Below are 21986 nucleotides of genomic sequence, written 5' to 3'. Positions count from 1 at the left end.
TTTAAATTATTGTCAAAAGCAAACCATGAAACATGTACCCAAAATGTTATTTCTCGAATCTGGAGCCAAATTGTACCATCCGATTCCGAAAAAATATCGATCAAAATGATTTTTAATTTTATTCAATTGAAATTTTCGGTATAAACAACCAAACATCGAATGTTAGACTTCAAAACCATCAATATTAAATGGGGTCACATAACATTCATTTCGTTCGAAATTTCATCGATATCGAATGCAAGATTTTGGCCCCTGATTGATGTCAAGTCTCCAAGTATTATAGACATGTTCTCAATCCCCCTTGCAAAGACAAGCAAAACCATGTAAAAGACATTTAATTGTATGAATGAAACCAATGTACTCGAACTTTACTTAAAATAAGCAATATGAATAAAAGTCCTTTTGAATTTGATTTTTTTTTCTTTTTGTTTTGACTTTTTTACTTAGGTACTAAAAATGCAATCATTTCAATGGAATGAGGGTCGCTGCTGATGGGGTGTATGTTTTGTGGAAGTTCGGTACAATAAAATAGTAAAAAAGTAAGGTAGAGCTACCAGCTGATTACAATTTGTTTCTGAGTGCGCCAGACTTCTACCACTTTTATGTATATATTGTTTTGAAGAATAAAAACAAAATATTTTCAAAATCAATTATTGTAAGACATGTACATTGAATAGAATTTAAAGATTGCTATGCTCTATCTTGGAAATTATTGTACCATATATAAACTGACCTATTCAAATGTTTAGGGTATTTTTGCCAATAGACACATGCGTGTGTAAAAAATGAAGAGCTCAAAACCAAACGCGGCTGTAAATAAATAATTTTAAAGTTATTTGAGAATGATAAATGACTGCTCTTTACGCATTAATCGAATAATTTTAAAATAATCCCATAGCTCTTTACGCAAAACGAGTGGCATATTTTTTATAACGTTTTCGGCGACGTTTTCGCTTTGATTGAATGAACTATTTACATAAACGCACTTATAAAATCTGATCAGGTCACTTTATCAGTAAAAGTAAACTGTTAATTTTCTCTGTTATGTTAAAATGTTCTTTTATAGTACATACATGTCGAGAACTTCAAATCACAAAAGCCCAATCTATGTGTACATTTTGAAGGAAGACATTTTTATTATTCCTACACCATTATATGTAATTTCGATTGTAACTTCTCGAAATACTCATATTAGACCCTAAAATGTATATATACAGGCATGTCACAGGAACGATTTCGGTGCGAAAGTGACTTTAATTTCGTATTTAGCTTCTTCGTAAAACGCAATTTTTTTGGTTTGAAACCACTTTTTTTGCAAATTAAATTGTATTTTTTTTTTTTTTTGGAAACGGGTGACTTTAAAACTCTATCAAAACTCTAACTTTTAAGTAATAAAAATGTTGTCTTAATGACAAATAAACAATTAAATTTCCATTTTTTATCTTTTTATTCAAAATAATTAGCAAATTTTAATGCTCAATTCAATTGACGAAGCAAAATGTTAACAAAGTGTTGCCATATAATTTTTTTGAAAATCACTTTTTTCTTCAAACAAAAATTATTCATCTGTGAAAACCAAACTATGTGGCATTACGAATAATAAACTGAAGTAAAGACCAAATTTGTTTTTGTACGTAATACAAGTGTCAGAGTTATATGTCCAAAAATGTAAACCAAACAATTAATTTTCAATAAATTATTTTAATTTCAAAAATGTTCATTTTTGGAATAATGAATTTAAAATGCAGAAGAATTGTTCTTCAAATATTTAATTTCAATGTTTTCATATGATTCCCCTGAATTTGTAGTTGTTAGATGTGGGTCTAAATATCTCAACAATTGAAACACTCGCTAGAAAATCGTGGAAAAAGCCACATCCCTTTCAACTTGAAACCAAACTGCATACATACATAAACTATTCTACATTTTGCAATTTTAGGAAACATGAAATATACGACTGTATTTCTAAGGTGCGAAAAAAGTTTCCTCACCATCGTCCTTAGCGTTTTGTTAAGTTCAACGGCGATTTTTTCTATTATTAGGCAAAAATATGTTCATATTGCCCTGCAGTGAAATTTTATATTTCATTATTTTTTATAAAGTGTATACCTACTGCATACCAAGACTCGCAATTATCGTATCTGTGATCTACTTGGTGTCCAAGTTGCTTTAAATAATAGAGTGTACCTTAATGATCATTTTTCGCCTGCTGTATCGCATTTAAACTTTGTTTGCAAAAAACTGCGTCGCCTTAAAGTAGTCAAAAAATTTAAGATTTTGAATCTGATCTTCTAAAGGCATGACGGGTTTTTTTCAGATGGTAGAGAGGATACTTACAACGTTAGTCAATGTGAGTCATTGCTTGCGGATGCGGAAGGCGGTGGGAATTGAATTTGTATATCAAACATTATTTTTTTTCGAATTAAAATTTCTATTGATTTTTTTTTTTCTTAATTGATTTAATTTTTGATTAATTTAATTGCTTTCAATTCCATTCATTTTCTTATCCTGTTTTTGTGCTTGATCATTTGATTTATTTTTTTAATACATTTTGTAGTATTCAGCTGCGTTAAAATTGTATTTATTCATTATGAATTTTTTTAAATTAAATTTTATTAGTGTAATTTTGTTGAATTCTTATAATTGGTTCCCCGCCACAACTACGTCTTATGTATTTGATGCCTTTTAGTACTAATTTGGGGCCGGTGATCAGCAACAATGATTATATTAAATCCGTTTTAGTTTCTTGCAGTAATAAGTTCAATATGGCCCATATAAACTCACGCTGTATTAGGCCATCTATGAATACAACGAAGATTTGTGAGCTCAAAGATATTTTATCGGGATCAAGCTTGAATTTTCTTGGCATATCTGAAACTTGGCTGAAATCTGATATTCCAACTAGTGCAATAAATGTACCTGGGTATACATTTGTGAGGAATGACCGTCGATCCTCTAGAGGTGGTAGTGTTGATATATATATATATTTCCAGTGATATTTCTCATAAAGTTGTTTTCAGAACACCTGTGATAGGTAAATGCGAATCGCTTTTTATTGAGGTTATGTCTGGCGATGAAAATGTTCAGTTTGGTGTTGTGTATCTTCCTCCTCCAGGTGATATTAATGTTTTTGAAGATATTCATAGTGATTTATATTTAGAGTATTCAAAAATTGTTATAGTGGGTAATTTTAAAACTAATATGTTTGATCCGCATAAATGTATGTGTGTCCGTTCAGTCTGCTTCCGGTTAAACTTGTCAGTTTTTCATAATTCCAAACCTACTCACTATGATGTTACACATCGTGCGTCTTCACTGTTTGATTTTATGCTGATAAATGATTGTGCTATGGTACATCTGTTTGTTCAGGCAATATGTCCATCGATATCTGACCATTCACTCATTTTTGCATCGTCAAATATTGGTGTTAATACATTTTGTGATTCTGTTGAGTATCGAGATTACTCTTGTGTTGACTGGCCGGATTTTTTTTCTTATCTATCGGCCTTTAATATTGATATGCTGATTGTTGTGGATGTTGACACTAAATGTTCTCGAATATCAAATCTTTCTTTTTGGGGTTGTTTGATTTTGTTCCTTTGGTGCATAGAAAAATGCGATCTGATGATTTTTTCAATATAGGAACTCACATATTCTTAATTTTGATTTGCAATTGTCTAACGCACGCAATGATGGATTTTCTTTTAGTTGTGTTCGTATGGAAGAAATTATTAATGCACTAAACAGAATAAAGTCTAAATATTTCGGAGTTGATGGAATACCTGTGGATTTTATGAAATTAATCTTTCCATATGTGAGTGATATTATTTTGGATTTGGTCAATTCTGTTTTGATGTCGTCTGTGTTTCCTTGTTTGTGGAAGCAAGCTCGTGTCGTTCCAATTCCAAAGGGGAATATTGTTCATGTCCCTGATGATCTCAGGCCTATATCAATTCTCCCTGTGATGGCTAAGTTGTGTGAGCATGGTATGAAGGACAAAATACTTGCTCATATTGCAGGCAAGATATATAATGGTCAATTTGCTTTCCGTAATACTGAATCATAATACCACCAGTTTGCTTCTTTACTTAACTGAGTTAGTGAGATCTAACACGAATCTTAAAAAAGATACTGTAATTGTTTCGTTGGATTTAACAAGGGCATTTGATTCTCTTTCTCATCTTATGTTATCATATTTGTCTGGTAGATCCCAATTCGTCTATTACAATGGCAGATCTTCAAGTGTGGCATTGCTTTCGTGTGGTGTTCCGCAGGGCTCTGTATTAGGTCCTTTGTTTTTCATTTTGTATGTCAATAACCCCTCTGAATGTTGTGATGGTGTAAATTGCACTCCTCTCTTATATGCGGATGACGTGTTTCTCGTTATTACTAATTCGAAAGTGATATTTATAATTGTCTTGTTCATGTTGGACAGTAAGCTGTCACAGAATGCTGGGTATTTTGGTAGATGAGAAGCTTTCGTTTTGAGACTCATGTCGATTCCGTTCAGAGACGAGTTTTTGTTATTATTCGTAGATTATATGGTACTAATTTATTTTTACCATTGTGTGTTAAAGAGGTTGGCGAATGCTCTTTTATCAATTATGGGCTCGAGCTGGTATCTGGTACGATCAATTGTATTTGTTTAAGAGTTAAGCGTATAGTTAATGCTATCGTAAGATTTGTGTATGGTTTGAAGAAATGTGATCACATCTCAAATTTTGTTATAGATTTCCTGGGAGTTTCTTTTGAGCACTTTTTATCTGTTAAGTTATTTTATTATTTTTACAAAACAATCAGAGGTGGTGTTCCTAGGTTTCTGGCTAACATGTTCAGTTTTTCCAGGTCGACTAGGAGTACTCAGATATTTATACCCAAAATAAATAACTTAACATTTGAAAAGTCTTTTATTGTACGTATTGCACGTTTATGGAATTATCTACCTAATGAGCTTAGAATTTTTTCCCAGTCTAATAATGGCTTTCGTTTGAAAGTGTTGAATCATGTCCTGTATCCTGGTATTTATCTTTATTTTATTTTCGTTGTTTTGAGCTTTTATTTTTTCCATTTTACTCTTTTTTAATGGTTAACATTTTTTATTGCTGGAAGCCTTTTATAACTTCATTTTTAATAATGTGAAAGTTATTTATTTATTTCAAAATAACTTGAATTTTTCTACTTGGTATTGAGTACCTTATTAATTGGCCTTGGAGTATGAATTAAATAAAGAAAGAAAGAATAAAGAAAGAAATGGAATTAAATCAGAAAACGTCATATCGAGTTCGACACTAGTATTACCATAGAGTCAAATCAGCTGGGCTTTGTGGTATAATTTTGCCATGGCCGTGTCATAACCCTATAAACAGCTGTTCAAACCAGTTTTATGGGGAATAATGTGATTGATTATTTGTGAAATACCATAACACCACAGCCATAACCGTTACCGTAGACACTAATTGAATTTTGGTTTTCTGCCATAGCCATAACGAAACAACCGATTGTTTATTTATTTTCATTCTTCTATTGTGGCCGCGCTTCTGTTTATGAACATTCATTTGAATATTATCGCAGAAATATGTAAAGTTGCCGTGAGGAATGTTTGTTTTGGAAAAAAATCACTTTCAATTTTAAAGGCTATTGTATGACGCACATAAAGCCAGTCGAAAGAAAGCTATGAAGTGAGAGAAGCCTAATTTCTGTCGACTTCCAGTGACTGTCCTCGTTACGTTTTAACATTCGCTTGCCTCAGAAAAACTGAGCATAAGAAACAAATTTGGAAATCAACTACACCCCAATGATCTAATCGAACACACTACAATGGGTTACGGAACATAGTTTAAATTAAAATGTAAAAAATGCAAAAAATAGTAATCCACAATGTAGCTCGGACCGACGCAACTTGAAATTGCAACGACACAAATCGAATTTTCTGGTTTTTGAAAAGAGACGCAACTCGAAACGACGCAATGTATTATTTTTTAAAAATATTCTTTGGTTCAAGTAGCGCCACACAACAGAGCTTTGTATTTGTTCGGTACGGAAATGGGTCTAAATTCGCATGATTTTGCTTTTTACCAAAGAAAACTATTTTAGCTGACAATTTAAAAAAAAAATCAAAACTAATTTGTCAACAAAGAACAGATTTGAGAAAAGTTTGTGCAACATAAGTGTTTCTCAAGCATTGTTGAAAAAAGTCAAAATACAATAAATTTTTGGTATGTTGGGATTATTCTCAAGCCATTTTGGTATGCGTATTTCAACATATGTATTGACAAAAATTACATTTTTTGTTGCTAAATAAACCTTTAAAAAATATAGAACATAATTTTGAAAAGAAATGTAGACCTTTCACTAAATTTTCGCTTTTTTGTTTACATATTCAAAATCAATGCAACAAATTGTTTTGTTTATTTAATAATAAACAACTTGTTGCATTTGTTTGACTTGCAAATTTTCCAACTTAGCCTACCATGGTTTACTGTTTTTTTACATATGAAAGGTGCAGCATGTTCCAACAGAATTAACCATCATATTTTCAACGTGGTCCACGTTCTGGTCGCATAATGTATAAAACTGCAGAACCTACGCCGCTTTTTTCGATTTACTTTCAAATTTTCAAACCATATAACAGTTTCTCTTTGTTTTAATCAATTGTGCGACATGTGTGTATTTAAACAAAACAAATTTTTTAATTGATTCCGAATTGTTTATGATATTTTAAAAACGTTACTATTTAAAACGTAAACACATCGAATGCCTACGTCAAAAGCAAATTCATAATTTCTTTTTTAATGTTGCGTTTCTTATCCCCGTCCATTCGTTTAAGCATTGCTGACACGAGTTCTCCAAATATAACATCTTCACAGCGTTCGAATGATGAGTTTTCACTTTTGTTATTATCGTCTTTAGGGTTGTTTCTCCAGTCTTTATCTTCGCGACTTTCTTGCCATTCGCCGATTTCTGCATATTCTTTGCCATTAGGATTTTTAAGACAAGCCACGCTTTCATCACAACCCTGAATTAATTTGTCATTCTTTTCAGCGCCTCTTTGGATTAACTTCATTTTATGGGCATCTTCTAACGAACTCTCCAAATCTTCCACTTCTAGGAAATTATTTTCCTCTTTGTTACAGCGCCACTCTCCAACGTCATCTTCCGTGATCTCAAACTCAGGCCATTTGAAAGTTTGTTGCAATTCGTTTCGATCAACAAAGCGCATGAATTGCCCATATTTGCAAAACTCATCCGCCTGATAGCGCTTCAACAATAAATTCCATCGAATTTTTAACAACGTTTCTGCAATTAATTGGATATGTATGCTTGTTATATGAATTACACAATCCCAACCTATCAAAATTGTGAGCAAGGAATTGAAATATGGTATTTTTTGTTATTGTTAGAGGACTTTAAGACATATGTAACTACAAAAAATCTGGTGGCCAAAACTAAAGCAACTAAAATCGCAAATAAAATAAATGCCCTGTAACTTTTACAAAAATAAACAAATCGTAATTATTTTTCCAGTTTTAAATGATGTACTTAATTCACCTTTAAAAAAAATAAATTTAAGAATGCAAAAATAATTTTGAATGAAAAATAATATATGGAAAACTAAAATGACCCAATTTTTGCTTGGTCAAAACTAAAGCAACTTTTTGATTTTTTATTTTGAAATAATTAAATTTTGGCTACTAGTCTATAGCATTCATTATTTTTGATAGGAGTTGCACACCTACGAAGCATTGAATCTATAACACTCTCAATTTGATCCTTGGGTATGCTTTCCCTGGTACCCTGAATTCTTTGGAAAAGTTTGTGTTTATTTGTTTCTGAATCTCGCTTGACCTTCCTGTCTACGATACCTTGGGAGTTTTCTATGAGGTATGGGTTAGGTGATTGTGCCAGCAATGACAAAACATCGATTTTTGACTCCCGCAACCAATCTTTGACAAGTTTTGATGCATGTTTGGGATCATTGCCATGCTAAAACACCCATATAAGCCGAATATTTTCCTCAGCGAAAGGGAACAATGTGATGTCCAACACATCTTTGTAAACAAACCGATCCATAACTTCCTTTATTTCATGGATAGGTCCAAGTCCATAGAAAGAAAAACATCGCCACACCATTTTTGACCCTCCCTCATGCTTTACTGTACCCTTGCAACACAACGACTTGAGTCTTTCATTTTTTGGTCTTTTCACCGTAAAATTTTTCATGTCTGAGCCTTTAATATTAAACAAAGACTCATCCCAGAATAAAATGTCTTTCCATTGAGCTGGATTCCAATTAATATTATCGTTTCCGAAAGCCATCCTGGCTTTCCGTTTTTTTTTTTTCAGATATAAACGGCTTTTTTGAGGGTTTATGGGCATGCAGACCAGCTGCTACTACTAGTCTACGCACTGATCTCGAGCTTATATCCAATAGCTCTCTCACCAATTCAGTTAAACTCTTCAATGTTATTCAGTACGGGCTGAAGTTTTTCACGGCCTTCATCCTTTATAAACTGTTACTACTGATCCAGGCTCATAAAACCGACTTAGTATACGAGAAATCACAGAAATACTTATGAAATATTCATCATTTTCATTTTCTGCGATAACTTGCTTTCATAGTCACTGATAGTTTGCTGTTTTATTCATGTACTGTATTTGCTTCTAGCCATTTTTAAACTTTTTTGGGCAGTACTTAAAAGACGAAAACAAACACGAGTTGTAAAAAAAACTTCTCAAAAATGATTTATGGCATTCAAAATTCTAGAAGAAAAATCAATTTTGGTTTTTTGTTTTAAGTTTTTAAAAAGTGAATAAAGTGCTTAATTTAAAACAAGAAAAACTTTCTCATTTTCTTAATCTTTACAAAAGTTAGAGGCCATTCATTCTCCTTATAATTTCAGTTGCTTTAATATAAAACATATATATATATATAAGTCATATAGCCTATGACTTAAAATCGCCCTCATAAAACGGTGCCTCCCAATATTCGGTATTTCGATGATTTAAGGGACATTTTTACAAAAAAAATGTTTCAATTTTTGTATTTAAAGTTCGTAATGGGTACGCCTTGTTAAAAATTCGTCTTCGTATAGCCCCCTGTATAAGAGGTTACATTTGAGAGGTATTTTTCGACGTTTTTTTTAATTTTCTTCAAAAAGGTGGAGGTAACAATTCGGCCCGGCCAAACTTAGCCGAATTTTTACAAGTTTATTTTTAAATTTACAGCTTGTAGGAAGGATCAGTGATTGCTTTTTCGAATGAACACAAAACGTTTTCATATAAAATATAAAATTGTTAAAAATTCGCGTCGTTCCAGAGTCCGATACCATTCAGACTTGGCACATTTCAATATTTCCATCAACACAAGATCTGTTATAAAGATGGTAGAGAACGCACCATTTTTTCAGGTACATCCAGGTACCTTCGATTTCGTTCAAATTTTGCACATACCAATATTTTTATCTGTATTAGATGCAGTCGATATAGTCCAAATCTGGCACGTTGTAATATTCATATCAGTCTTAGGTCTGATATTGGTCAATTGCTTCGGAACCTTCCCCATAAAGTGTCAACAGGTTGAATAACCATTACTAAAGGCTAGGAGAGATGAATATTTGTCGGCAAAACCGACTGATACTATTTTACCTGTTTAAAAACAATTTAATCGAGAACATTACAATTTTCCTACTATATAATATCAAGTATTGAAACCTTGAAAAATGAAAGGTATCTTGAACCAACAATGGACATTTTCAACTACAGTGGTTGTTATCTATAACAAAAATAATCAAAATTCCGAATATAGGGAGGTATCGTTACATGGAAGTTTTGTGAAAAAGCGAACCAATGTACACATTATTCCCTCACCTGGGTTAATCGTTATTATAAAAAGTGGCACATAGCGTAAAAATATGAAATATCACATGTATGGGGATAATAGGATCATATTGATCCATAAAAGAACATTTCTGCCATAATTTTATGAGATCCGGGGATATATGAAAAGTGCACCTACATAGGCAACGTTCCGCTGTAGGTGATAGACCTCATTAAGAATGTTAAACACCGAACTTGAAATATTTCTGTTAGTGTGGTTGAATAACTATACCTGGCAAACATTAATTATGACCTGATCAAAGCCTTTGAACGCTATTTCCTTCTTACTGATTTCCACCCATTATTACGCTAGTCTAAACTATGGCCAATAGAAAGCGCCTGCCGTGTTTATGCCTTGCACAGTTGTAATTAGCAATCGCCCTGGTTGGTCTTACAAATACTGGAAACATACAAGGCACTAACGGAATGAGGGGGCCCATAACTCGGAAAATATGGAATTGCCAAAGAAAAAAATATGTCGTTGCACTCAATGTATTTAAATTCTACAATTCTATGTGGTCCTAAGTCCTAGTGGTTTCGAAAATAAAATTAAAATAGAATAGAGGACACTTAAATTTAAATACCAATAGGATGTTGCAAAATTGCCTAATTGAGTCTCACCATCTATCTTCAATTCTTCCGCCAACTGCTTCCAAGCTAAGTTTCTTTCACTGATATTTCTCGAATTGTTGAGACAAGGCCTTTTCCGGACGGCGAAAATGATTTGTTTATTCAAATCCATATCTATTCGGTTTATGTTTGATTCTGCAACTAATAGGGATATATACGTCGAATTTGAACCAACTAAAGCCGACGACAGATATCATCTTACCATTCATCGTTCACCATTCACAGTTAGTCACAGTTGCGTTACGATTCGCTGCATCTTTGAAGAAGTACGTTGTTCGTTTGTATGACGATTGATGGTTAAATTATAGACCAAACTGAAGATGTTTAACAGTGAAACAAAACAAGCAATGTACATGACCTTTTGTTAATATAATTTAAGTTTGTTAATTAGTATTAAATATTGTGTGTTGATATCGCAGCGTCAATATGTAAGCAAAACGATTGGTGTTCTATTCCTACAAGTGTTTATAATTAATTACTAATAAACAAACGTTGTTTTTATAAAAACAACAATGACGATTTTGCACACAACAAAATACTATGGTATCCCGAACAAAAAAGCTAACACTGTTCTGTTAATAATTAATACTAATCTTTAACTTAACTTTATGGGGGGCTTTTAAATGCAAACATTGTCGACATAGAAACCCTAAGAAAAAAATATAAAGGAGCTAAATCGCAAAAAAACTGGTTATCATTTCAAGATATCTTACACCATTGGCAGTTTGTACCTAAACTGCCTCCTTCTCGTAAAAAAGGTAAAATGATTCCTCCAGTCCGAAAAGCACACCATACAGTGACTCGTCGAGAATGCGTTTGCTTCTCGTGGGTAACTCGAGTATTTTCCTCACCCAGATGCAATAGTTTTGCCTGGAAGTCACTAAAGGTGACTTTATTGGCAAAATCATCAATATCATGTCGTCTCTTCAATGTAGAAAGTTAGTTGTATAAATCATGAGATTTTCAGGACGTGTGATATGATGGCTTTTAATAATCAACTAATCAAAGAATATCACGTACATTTCATTGGTACATATGTCCTCCATATATCTTACGGACATATATTTCCATCCATTCCATACATTCAAATCAAACAAACAGTAAATTACAACAAACTTACATACATTTAAAATATTGTGACTTCCATGCATCTTTCAAACGATGGACACTAAATTCCTTGATTTGCTTCAAAAACACAGTTAAATACGTTGTCCCGATGGATACCGACCACACACACACACGGCGGGATCCCATCTTAAATCTAAGAGCAATCTATGTGCCACATCAAATCCACACAAACACATTTTTTGCTACTTCACTATGTTCACACACAATATATAGCCAAATTAGCACAAATACCTCGTCTTTAAAACGCGATTTACCGAAAAAAGCTCCCACGCGCCCGTTCGACGCTTCCAGATTTAAATATTCAAGGGATCAACAATTCGAAACAAACAGCTTCACGGCTCAGCAGGTCGAAAGGAAAACGATGCCGGAGTTCACCAGGTCGATAACCTACATCTACAGGGATTTAAAGATCAATAAAATGCACACAAAAAACAATTTCTATGACTAATATGGATTATGGTATAATAAAAAGGAAGTAGAGTGATTACAATTTTTTCTATGTGTGTCCGACTTCTGCCAATTTTGTGTATATATTTATTTATTATACGAACATTCCTGGGGCGTTTCTTTCCAAAATAAAACATATAACTCCGATACTTATATTTTCTACAAAAACAAATTTGTATGTGGTTGTTCTTACGTTTTGTTGTACAAGAACACTTGCTGTTACTTGTATTATTCTACCAAGTGTGTTTACCAAAACGCCTGCGTGCGTATAAAAAGGTGGATTATTGGCTATTATATTTTTGGCAACACTCACGTCCCTTTCGTTTCATTGTCAAATATTTTTAGTTTGGTCTAGAATTTAACCATGAATCGTCTTACAAAAGAACAATGCTTGCAAATAATTAAACTTTGTTATCAAAATGCATGCTCTGGCGTGGTTTCAACAAGACGATGCCATACAGCACATTCGCAACTGGTCATTTTCACATTTTCCTATAGCTCTAAAAATTTACCCATTACAATGGATTCAAGGCAAAATAATAACGTAAGCCACATCAACATAGTTAGTAGAGCAATAAACTGTCGATTTTTTTTGAAAAAAAAAGAAAAACATTTGATCGGCAAAAACTCTGAACGGCAATGAATACAAAAATAGTTACAGCGTTAAATAACAAACACATGTATTTTTAAATGTCACTGAAATACGTCGAGCATACAAAACATCGACTGGGTACCTCGAATTTTTGGGTAACGCTGTTAAAATAATTGATTTAAAAAAAATGTGTGTGCTTAACAAAAAGAAAGAAGGGAATCAGCTGATAGCTTTAAAATACATTTAGCTTGTTCGGTAGTGTGTACCCGGGCTCCTAAACAGCTGCCTGTCATAAACTAATAATAGTTCCAACAGTATCTTTCCGTGAATTGCTCATTGAACTCGTTCTGAACGGCGACGAACGATAAGAAAAAACGCCTATTCTGGGATTGTACAAAGATAATATTTAATATATTTGATTTGTATTATATTACAATGGTAAGTTTGAAATGGGTGCTCCCTTCAGTTAACCAAGCTAGTAACAGTAATTGAAACTATTAATGTTACAATTAAATGCACGATTTACAAGTCAGCTAGCACGTATAAAGTATGTAAGGGTATACTGCAAAAATAATTGATGCAAAAAAATATATATGTGCATTGACGACACAAGTCAGATATCAAAATAAGTGCAACCCAATACCCTTTCCAAGCATTTTTAATTTCTGTTTCTGGGTACCTCGAAATCTACAAAACCTTCATGCCTACGTGTACCTAAACCTGTGATTATATTTTAATTAGATTTTCCTTGTAACTGCATGAATTCCCATTCTATTCTGTTCGACTACGTACAAATTGATGTATCCTTGGAGTTCGGCATCGTATTCTCCGACTGGCGTCATTACTAGCACGGTAATTGAGTATTTATTTTCTTTAATAAATGTGTGTATTTGTTTTAAAAAAAATTAGAATAAGTGCTTCAATGCAAATGCTTAGCTGACATAAAATGCTTTCAATGCAACAAAATCGCAGCGACAATTTAACTAGTCAACGACAATTATCGCAGCTGCAATTCCTAATTGTTTTTTCGGCAATAAAACAATTGTCGGATAGTTTGCGGTGAAATAAAAGTAATGGAAAGTTTACGTTTGAAAGTTGTATTTTCTTACGAGACAAAGTGATTCAGATGTTAGCTGATAAATGACAATACATTGGAAAATGCATTATTCCCCTAGTAGGAGGCCACCAATGTGAATAAACCCATATTTTCAACATCGCTTGTCTCTATATGATCTTGTTGGATACATTATTGTTGGCTTTTTTCTTTTTGCACAAGGCCTATTTGAGGTCGGCCAAGAAGACTACTTTTAACAATTAGACAATAAACTGTGCAGTTTTTAAAAATATTTGTTTAATTAACCACTGAATCTAATATAACCAGTGGGCTAATTTTCTTCAATGTTGCGCTATAAAAGCATTTCACAAACAATATTTAAATACTAGCCCAATAACATGCCCGCTTTCCTTGTTAACTGTTTGGAATGACATGCAACAAGTGTTTCTCAACATCTTAACATTTTTCTTCATCAGTTTGACAAAATTTTTTAATCAAAGCTTGATACATCCTGATTCAGACTTTTAAGGGCTTAAATGTTATTCGAGATTTTTACTTTTTCGGAAAGAATAATAGTAAATAATTTACCTTTAACACCAAAAAGTTTTAAAATCTTTTATTTTAAATTTTTGAAATGTTCAAAACTATTTCAACGTCTTCATATGTAAACCCTGGAAACCAACAGTGACTTCAATATCAAATTTCGAACCCCAGCTCTATCCCTCCGACCAATATCAAGTTTGGTAACATTTCCAAAACAATCTCCAAACAAATCTCTCCTTCCTAAGCACCAACAGTGATCCAAAATTAGTACAAATAAGTATTTTTTGAAAACTTATATTATACATTTTCAAAGCCACCACCAGAACTCAACAACAGAAAGCAACAGAGTCCTCAGTATCAAACTTAAAAATTTCACTTTTATTCCTTCAGCTAATACCACATTCATATCATTCAGTACTTTTCGTACAATTATAGTACAAATTTTCGAAACCACCTCTTTACATCCAGGCTCACATGAACATCATCCAAATATATATGCGGGTCTATATCTTGATTTAATATATCCTATCCTAATATATATAAACTAAGCATGTTTGTATATCAAATAAATATCGGCCAGTAAGACTGCCCTTTAACTTCAACTGAGAATTCGGGCGGAGATCTGGGAGTACTTAATCAGATAGATTGTTCAGACTTTGTGCAGGTGTTCTTGACAGCCGTCATTTGGTTTGCTGGGATGATTTTATTCTATTTAATATACATATTTCAAGCTTTTGAAAAATTTTGATATTTTTGGCGAACGCTTGGAATTGTTCCATTTTATCACATTGGTGTTTGTGTCTACAATACATGTCCTGTCTTTTGTTTTTATTGAAACATTTACTATGTACCTTATATAAAAAATCGACATTCTTTTTTCCTGCAGACAATGCCAAATACAATGGATGACCAAGAAAAGTTGTTAGCAGAAGCTATTGGTGCTGCACGCAAGCAGGCTTTCCAAATGAACCACTTCTTGGACAAAGATCGCATGCTTGACGCATTGAAATGTGCAAGTGCAATGCTAAGTGAACTTCGTACATCGATGTTGTCACCTAAGAGTTATTACGAGTTGTGTATGTATGTGGGAGGAAATATGGATCATTTTAACTAAATTGTGCTCTTCTCATTAGATATGGTTATTACGGACGAACTATGTCGCCTGGAATTGTACCTGAGCGAGAAGGCAACAAAGGAGACCGACCATTATGAACTCGTCCAGTATTCGCACACAATTGTACCTCGTCTTTATTTGCTTATAACCGTTGGCATTGTTTACATAAAAAACGACCCTTCATTGAAGAGAAGCATCCTCAAGGATTTGGTGGAGATGTGTCGCGGAGTGCAGCACCCACTTAGAGGGCTTTTTTTGCGAAACTATCTTTTACAATGTACCAGAAACATACTGCCCGATGTTTTAGTAGCTGAAAATGAGCATGAAGGCAATGTGTACGATGCCATTGACTTTGTATTGACTAACTTCGCTGAAATGAACAAGTTATGGGTGCGCATGCAACACCAAGGACACTCTAGCGAGAAAACTCGTCGGGAAAAAGAAAGGGAAGAACTAAAGATTTTAGTTGGGACAAATTTGGTACGTTTATCTCAATTAGAGTCGGCGTCCCTGGAGATCTATCAACGTTTAATATTGCCTGGAATTTTGGAGCAAGTGGTTAGTTGTCGTGACGCCATTGCTCAGGAATACCTAATGGAGTGCATTATTCAAGTATTTCCCGATGAATTTCACTTACAAACACTAGATCCATTTTTGAAATCTTGTGCTCAGCTCCAGCCTGGGGTTAATGTGAAAAACATAATTATATGTTTAATAGACCGTTTAGCGACATATAATCAGCGCAGTGGTAAAGTATGTTTAGTTAAAAATTGTGAATATTAGAAGCAATGCATAGCAATCGCATTTTATGTTTAGAATAGCGGCACAGATATCGAATCGATTATTCCAGCCGAGGTGAAGTTGTTTGAAGTCTTTAGCGTACAGGTGGCCAACATAGTGCAGGTAATTATGAAACTGTCTATTCAAGACTATTATTAGCATTAACAATGTACACCATTGACCATTAATATAGAATCGTTCTGATATGCCGCTTGAAGACACGATATCCTTACAAATCGCTTTATTAAATTTGGCACAAAAAGTCTACCCGGATCGTATTGATTATGTGGACAAGGTGTTGGGGACAACGGCACAGATACTTGAGAGTCTTAATATGAATAAGTGTGTATAGTATAATCGGTGTCAAAGTTTAAATAAGATGCTGACTTCCTATAAGATACGAAACGGTTTTGGGGTATATGTTCATGTTTACAACGGCGTTAAGCAATGCAAAACTAAAATTTTACGCCCGACAAAATAATGCGTAGGAAGTCAGACATATATATTTTATATAACCATCAAAGCACTGTTATAATATATTTATTTATGACTGATTTACAATTTATTTCAACAGCATATCACACCTCTTGTCAGTAAATCAAGAATTGTCACGACTACTTCGCATTTGCATTGATTTCTATAATAACGCCTTAACAGTTATTCAACTGACAAATTTTTGTCCATTGTTGGGTAAATTTGATTATACCTCCCGAAAAACGTTGGCCTTGTATTTAGTTATGAATATCTTGGAATTTGAGACATTAATTCCAACAGCCGAACAAGCTGAAGCTGTTCTCAACATTATAGCGCCGTTGATTAAGGACGACGAAACTGTAATTATTAGTAAGGGTCAGGAAGCAGTGGTAGATCTCGATGAATTTGCCGAAGAACAAGGAATCGTGGCACGGTAAGACACATCATTTTTCTATGTTGTAAGAATACCTAATTTGTTATTTGCAGTTTTGTGCACATGCTGAAATCGGATGACCCTGATATGCAATATAAGATCCTACAAACAGCCCGCAAACATTTGGGGGCTGGGGGGCCACATCGCATCAAACTTGTTTTGCCACCTTTGGTTTTCTCGGCATATCAGCTGGCCTACAAATACAAAGCTCAAGAATTCGAACATGACGATAACTGGGATAAGAAGTGTCAGAAAATTATTCAGTACTGCCATAGCACTATTTCTGCCCTTGCTAAGGCAGATTTGGCAGAGCTAGCACTACGTCTGTATCTACAAGGGGCTCTGGTTATTGGAGAAATCGGATACACAAATCATGAAACTGTGGCCTACGAATTCATGACTCAAGCCTTCTCTCTCTACGAGGACGAAATATCAGATTCGAAGGCGCAGCTAGCTGCCATTACACTCATAATGTCAACATTAGAACAAATGAAATGCTTTGGTGAAGAGAACGCAGATCCTCTGCGCACAAATTGCGCTTTAGCAGCATCGAAGCTCCTCAAAAAACCAGATCAATGTAGGGGCGTTGTGGGATGTGCTTCTCTCTTTTGGAGTGGAAAGTGGGTCTGCCTTAAAGTGTGTTACACAACTGTTTGAACAATGTAATTGGTTTTTTAGGAAAAATGGCGAAGAAATGCGAGATGAGAAAAAGACATTGGATTGTTTAAAGAAGGGGGCGCGTATAGCTTCCCAGTGTTTGGATAATGGCGTACAAGTCCAGCTGTATGTGGAACTCTTGAATCATTACCTTTTCTACTTTGAACGTGGTAATTCCTTAATTACTGTCGCTATGCTCAATCAAGTAAGTGCACAACATATGCTCGAAAAACTTGACCGATTCTACGTCAATAATGTCTCATTTTCTTAGTTGATTGCAAAAATAAATGAGGAACTTCCGAACTTGGAGCCGAGCGAAGAAACCAAACAAATTGAGATGCACTACAAGAATACTTTGGCGCATATTAAAAGTCGTATGGAATCCAACGATGCTGGTTTAGAAGTGTCTTTTGCTGGTATATCAATAAATTGAATAGCAATTATTGTGCAAAGCATCATTATTATAGTAATAGAGACAATGCTGTTTTATATCTATGTACGTTATTCCAATACTAAGAAACTAACATTCGCATAATTAAATATATATATATATATATATATATATATATATATATATATATATATATATATATATATATATATATATATATATATATATATATATATATATATATATATATATATATATATATTAATGATCCTATCATAGTATTCCCCAAAAGTAATAAAGTGTGTTTAACTCAATATTAAGTTCAGCGTTATTACGCTGAGTGTCGTTATTTTTTCGGAACCAGAAGAAATAAAGTGTGCTGATTATTGTTTCTAATTAGGAGTGGAAAATAGGAGCTGGATTAAGATCATTTTTTTTAATTAACACCACAAGTAGGTTTCGGCCTGATCCTTACAAACTAAAATGAAACCTTCCAAACATGGTAAAATTATTTCCAAGGTAGGGCTAGCTAGAAATTACCTGAATACAATTTGTCGTATGTGTAAGTATTGTTGTGAATAGTAAATGAAATAATTTCCCAAGATACCAAAATGGCTTGAGAATAATCTGCCCAATTGCGGTTGTCGTTCCTATAGTCGTCGTCGACTTTATGTGCACGTTGCCCTCGCTTTGATTCAAAAATGGTATTACGGTAAGGCATGGAAGCGACATCGACAGTTTAAAATAAAAGTTGGCAACAATTATAAAGAACGTTGGCAACCCTGCCTTGTTACTGACAAAAAAGTTAAAAATTTGTCTGTATTTTGAAAAAATATTTTTTTTCCGGAAAAATAAAAAAAAAAAAATTGGATATTATAAATGCGTTACATATCTTAAGTTCAAGTGAGGATGAAGTGAGAATGTATTAGTAGTGCAGCAGCGAGTGCTAAGGCAGCAAACAAATATATTTGCATTGCCTGACTCTTGATTGTGTTGTTCCAAAAGTTTATACTGCCCTTTCAAGAGTTCAATAGTTTCTTCTTTCCTTGATGACTTTTTATCATTGTTTTTCTCTGGGCGATCGAGAAGCTTGGATATTACTTACATCAGTCTTGTCATCAGCATTGTCCATTTGCTCATTTTCATGATCTATAACGTCTGTTGCAATTATGTTTTCCATATTTTTTATTCCAAGTGCACGACCTGGTGGATTTAGTAACTTTTGATACTGCATTACATTCGCGAAGAACTCCTCCCAAAGCGACAAAGTCATTTGCTTAAAAATACCACCTCCAGTGCTGCTGGTTTCATGCTTTTGTGCACAATTGTTTTTTAGTTTTAAATTTTAAATCTTTCCAAACCTAGAAGAACTCATGGTAAAATTAAGAAGGTCAAGTCCTTTCTAATAAGCATACCCATCTCTGCATTTTCTGTAATTTACCTTGTCACATTTCATTACATTAAAACAGGTGTCCATCTCTGATTTGTGTAAGTACAATGGATTAATAATTTTTGAAAAAAATTTTAAACATATGATTGCATGACTTTACCTCCTTGATTCTACCATGGAAGAACTTTAGAAAACGAACTAATAAAAATACACAAAAATAATTCTCTAATCGGTGATCCGTTTACATTTAATTTAGTAGCAATGGATTCCAATCTGATTTAAAATTAGTTGGAAAACGGCCTTTGGAAAACCCTTTTGCCAAACATGGTTTTTTTCCAATTCGGAAACCAACATTTCAAATTGTTTTGCTGTTGTTATTTTCATGGTCAAATATCAAATACAAAAAAGTTAAAATATCAACGTCGAATAGAGAAACAATGTCGTCACAATTTTTTACGGCTACAGATTTTCTTAAAAATCGACTTCACGTCGACTGTTGTATCGACAATTATAATAGCAATTATTTGTCGCTATCGACAAAAAACGACAACCCTAATATCATTATTGTCGCCTCGACTTCACTTTGCGACGACGACGACAACCGTAATAATAATCATTCCCACGGCAGTGGGTTCTACGATACCGGATTGACCCGAAACAACAAGGTTCCAATTTCGGCCAGCGGCTGCCAACCCGGTATGTACATGTTTGTGTTTGTTTATTTTTCTGCATTGGGAGCAGCATATCCCGGAATGCTTGCTCCGGATTTTACTGGTCCGTGCCGGGATTGAGAAAAACCCCGGACCTTGGTTCTGCTCGGTTTGTCAGAACGTCATCCACCACAGATCTGTCTCGGTGCGATGTAATGGATGCAGAGAGTGGGTGCACTTCAAGAACTGTTCCGGATTAAGGCGTTTGCGAGACTACAGCGAAAGGGATTATGTTGCGACTTGCTGCAGTAACGTAGTCCCCAGCGAGTCCTCTTCTTCGTCGTCCTCGTCAGAGACGTCGTCGGAGTATGGCACTCCACCGCAGTCTCCAGAACAGCAACCAACACCGCAGCACCTAACGCCACATGTTGCTGTTCCAACTCCGGATTGTGCATCATTCTTGCAATTCAATTGCAACGGACTTCGAGGCAAAATAGATGAGATAGTGGAATTTATGAGTTGGAGGAATATTAAGATCGCAGCGGTGCAGGAAACCAAGCTGAATGAAAATTGCAGCCTACAACGTTGTTATGGTTACAACGTACTAAGGAAGGATCGCACCAGAAGTGGAGGTGGGGGATTAGCGTTCCTGTTACACCATTCTGTTCAGTACAGACCTATCTCGCTTGAGCTAGTCTCTAGTGACCCATACATGGAATGTATGGGGGTAGTAGTCAAGTGTGGAACTGCCGAGGTAGAGGTGCTTAATGTGTATATTCCGCCGATTAATAGCTGTGAACCGCGTTATTTGCCTGATATTAGCCCATTATTGGTAGGCAATAACCGCCTGGTACTAGGGGATTTTAATGCCCACCATGAGTTGTGGCATTCCGTCCTAGGTAATGACCAGAGGGGATCAGTGCTGGCAGAGCAGATTGACTGCTCCACATTCTGCTCGGTTAACGAGGATGCCCCCACCCGAATAAGAGGAGAGTGTCACAGTTCGCCAGACTTAACCATAGTGTCACCCGGTCTGATAAATGACGTGACTTGGCAACCCGTCATTTCTCTTGGCTCAGACCATCTCCCGATAATCGTCTCCATAAGCAGGTCGCCCGATTTCATAACCTCTGAACGCCGCACTTTCCTTAACCATGGGAAAGCTCACTGGCCAGAGTTCAGAGAATTCACCAACCGCCGCTTCAGAGAACTGCCCAACCCTTCTGATGTTCGGGTAGCAGAAAGGATTTTCCGAAACATCATCAGAGCTGCAGCCGCTCGCTATATACCTGCTGGTCGAATACCCGAGATAAGACCAAACTTCCCAGCAGAGGCAGCGGGATTAGCAAACGAGCGTGATGATCTCCGTCGTACCAACCCTACTGATCCTAGAATCAGTGATTTGATAGTGGAAGTCAACCGGTTGGTACAGGAGCATAAGAGGAAAAAGTGACTAGACCATCTGAAGTGCTGCAACATTGGAACCGATATGAGTAAGCTGTGGGTAACGGTTAAGTCGCTCTCGAACCCTGGAAAAAAGGATGATAGGACCTCAGTCACTTTTAACGACGTAACGGTGACTGATCCGAAGAGGTGCGCGGAATATTTTAAACGACAATTTGTCGAGCACCTCGAGAGCGATAGGGCGAAGCGAAGAGTACTACGTCGTATCAGATCTCTTCCCGCCGAGGAGGAACCACCACAGTTTACGATGGGTGATGTTGCAAATATCATCCGTAACGCTAAGTCATCCAAAGCGTTGGGCCCGGACGGAATCTCAATGGTAATGTTGAAGCAGCTGGATACGCCGGGAGTCGAGTACTTAAC

At 35.0% G+C, this 21986-nt stretch overlaps 2 protein-coding genes across 5 annotated transcripts in view; one reads left to right on the top strand and one right to left on the bottom strand.

Annotated features, from left to right (window-relative positions):
* Nucleotides 1-11832, bottom strand: part of LOC101889694 (uncharacterized) — a 48025-nt gene extending 36193 nt beyond the window's left edge. Inside the window, exons 1-3 of one of the 3 annotated variants that reach the window (XM_005182697.4) lie at nucleotides 10709-10812; nucleotides 10498-10647; nucleotides 6666-7296 (exon numbers count right to left, since the gene is read on the bottom strand). In XM_005182697.4, the coding sequence (XP_005182754.3) occupies nucleotides 6758-7296; nucleotides 10498-10647; nucleotides 10709-10715 (696 nt within the window). In that variant the 5' untranslated portion in view covers nucleotides 10716-10812 and the 3' untranslated portion in view covers nucleotides 6666-6757. Of the gene's footprint in view, nucleotides 1-6665; nucleotides 7297-10497; nucleotides 10648-10708; nucleotides 10813-11630 lie in introns of those variants that run through there. The other 2 variants (XM_020036478.2, XM_020036479.2) reach the window with 2 other exon arrangements.
* A 1126-nt stretch (nucleotides 11833-12958) lies between these two features.
* On the top strand, nucleotides 12959-18217 carry LOC101889239 (vacuolar protein sorting-associated protein 35). Of its 2 annotated transcripts, XM_005182695.4 has the most exons (10): nucleotides 12965-13111; nucleotides 13415-13525; nucleotides 15157-15346; nucleotides 15404-16137; nucleotides 16201-16287; nucleotides 16358-16506; nucleotides 16739-17071; nucleotides 17125-17691; nucleotides 17750-17933; nucleotides 18000-18217. In XM_005182695.4, exons 2-10 carry the CDS (start codon nucleotides 13472-13474, stop codon nucleotides 18159-18161), a joined length of 2460 nt encoding a protein of 819 aa, XP_005182752.1. In that variant the 5' UTR covers nucleotides 12965-13111; nucleotides 13415-13471; the 3' UTR covers nucleotides 18162-18217. The 2 variants fall into 2 exon arrangements, with proteins under 2 accessions (XP_005182753.1, XP_005182752.1); XM_005182696.4 differs by lacking the exon at nucleotides 13415-13525 and having other exon boundaries at nucleotides 12959-13111.
* Nucleotides 18218-21986: the final 3769 nt, after the last annotated feature.

Source organism: Musca domestica, unplaced genomic scaffold, assembly GCF_030504385.1.
Source record: "Musca domestica strain aabys unplaced genomic scaffold, Musca_domestica.polishedcontigs.V.1.1 8, whole genome shotgun sequence".
In the NCBI taxonomy this organism is placed as follows: domain Eukaryota; kingdom Metazoa; phylum Arthropoda; class Insecta; order Diptera; family Muscidae; genus Musca; species Musca domestica.
This window is presented reverse-complemented; position numbering and strand designations above follow the sequence as displayed.

What these genes read in the sequence shown, in the direction of transcription:
- LOC101889239 (XM_005182695.4), top strand. Translation starts at nt 13,472, where the DNA reads ATGTATCCTTGGAGTTCGGCATCGTATTCTCCGACTGGCGTCATTACT. An exon ending in ATAATCAGCGCAGTGGTAAA is followed by an intron (nt 16,138 to 16,200) that starts GTATGTTTAGTT and finishes TTTTATGTTTAG; the next exon opens with AATAGCGGCACAGATATCGA. An exon ending in CTGTCGCTATGCTCAATCAA is followed by an intron (nt 17,934 to 17,999) that starts GTAAGTGCACAA and finishes TCATTTTCTTAG; the next exon opens with TTGATTGCAAAAATAAATGA.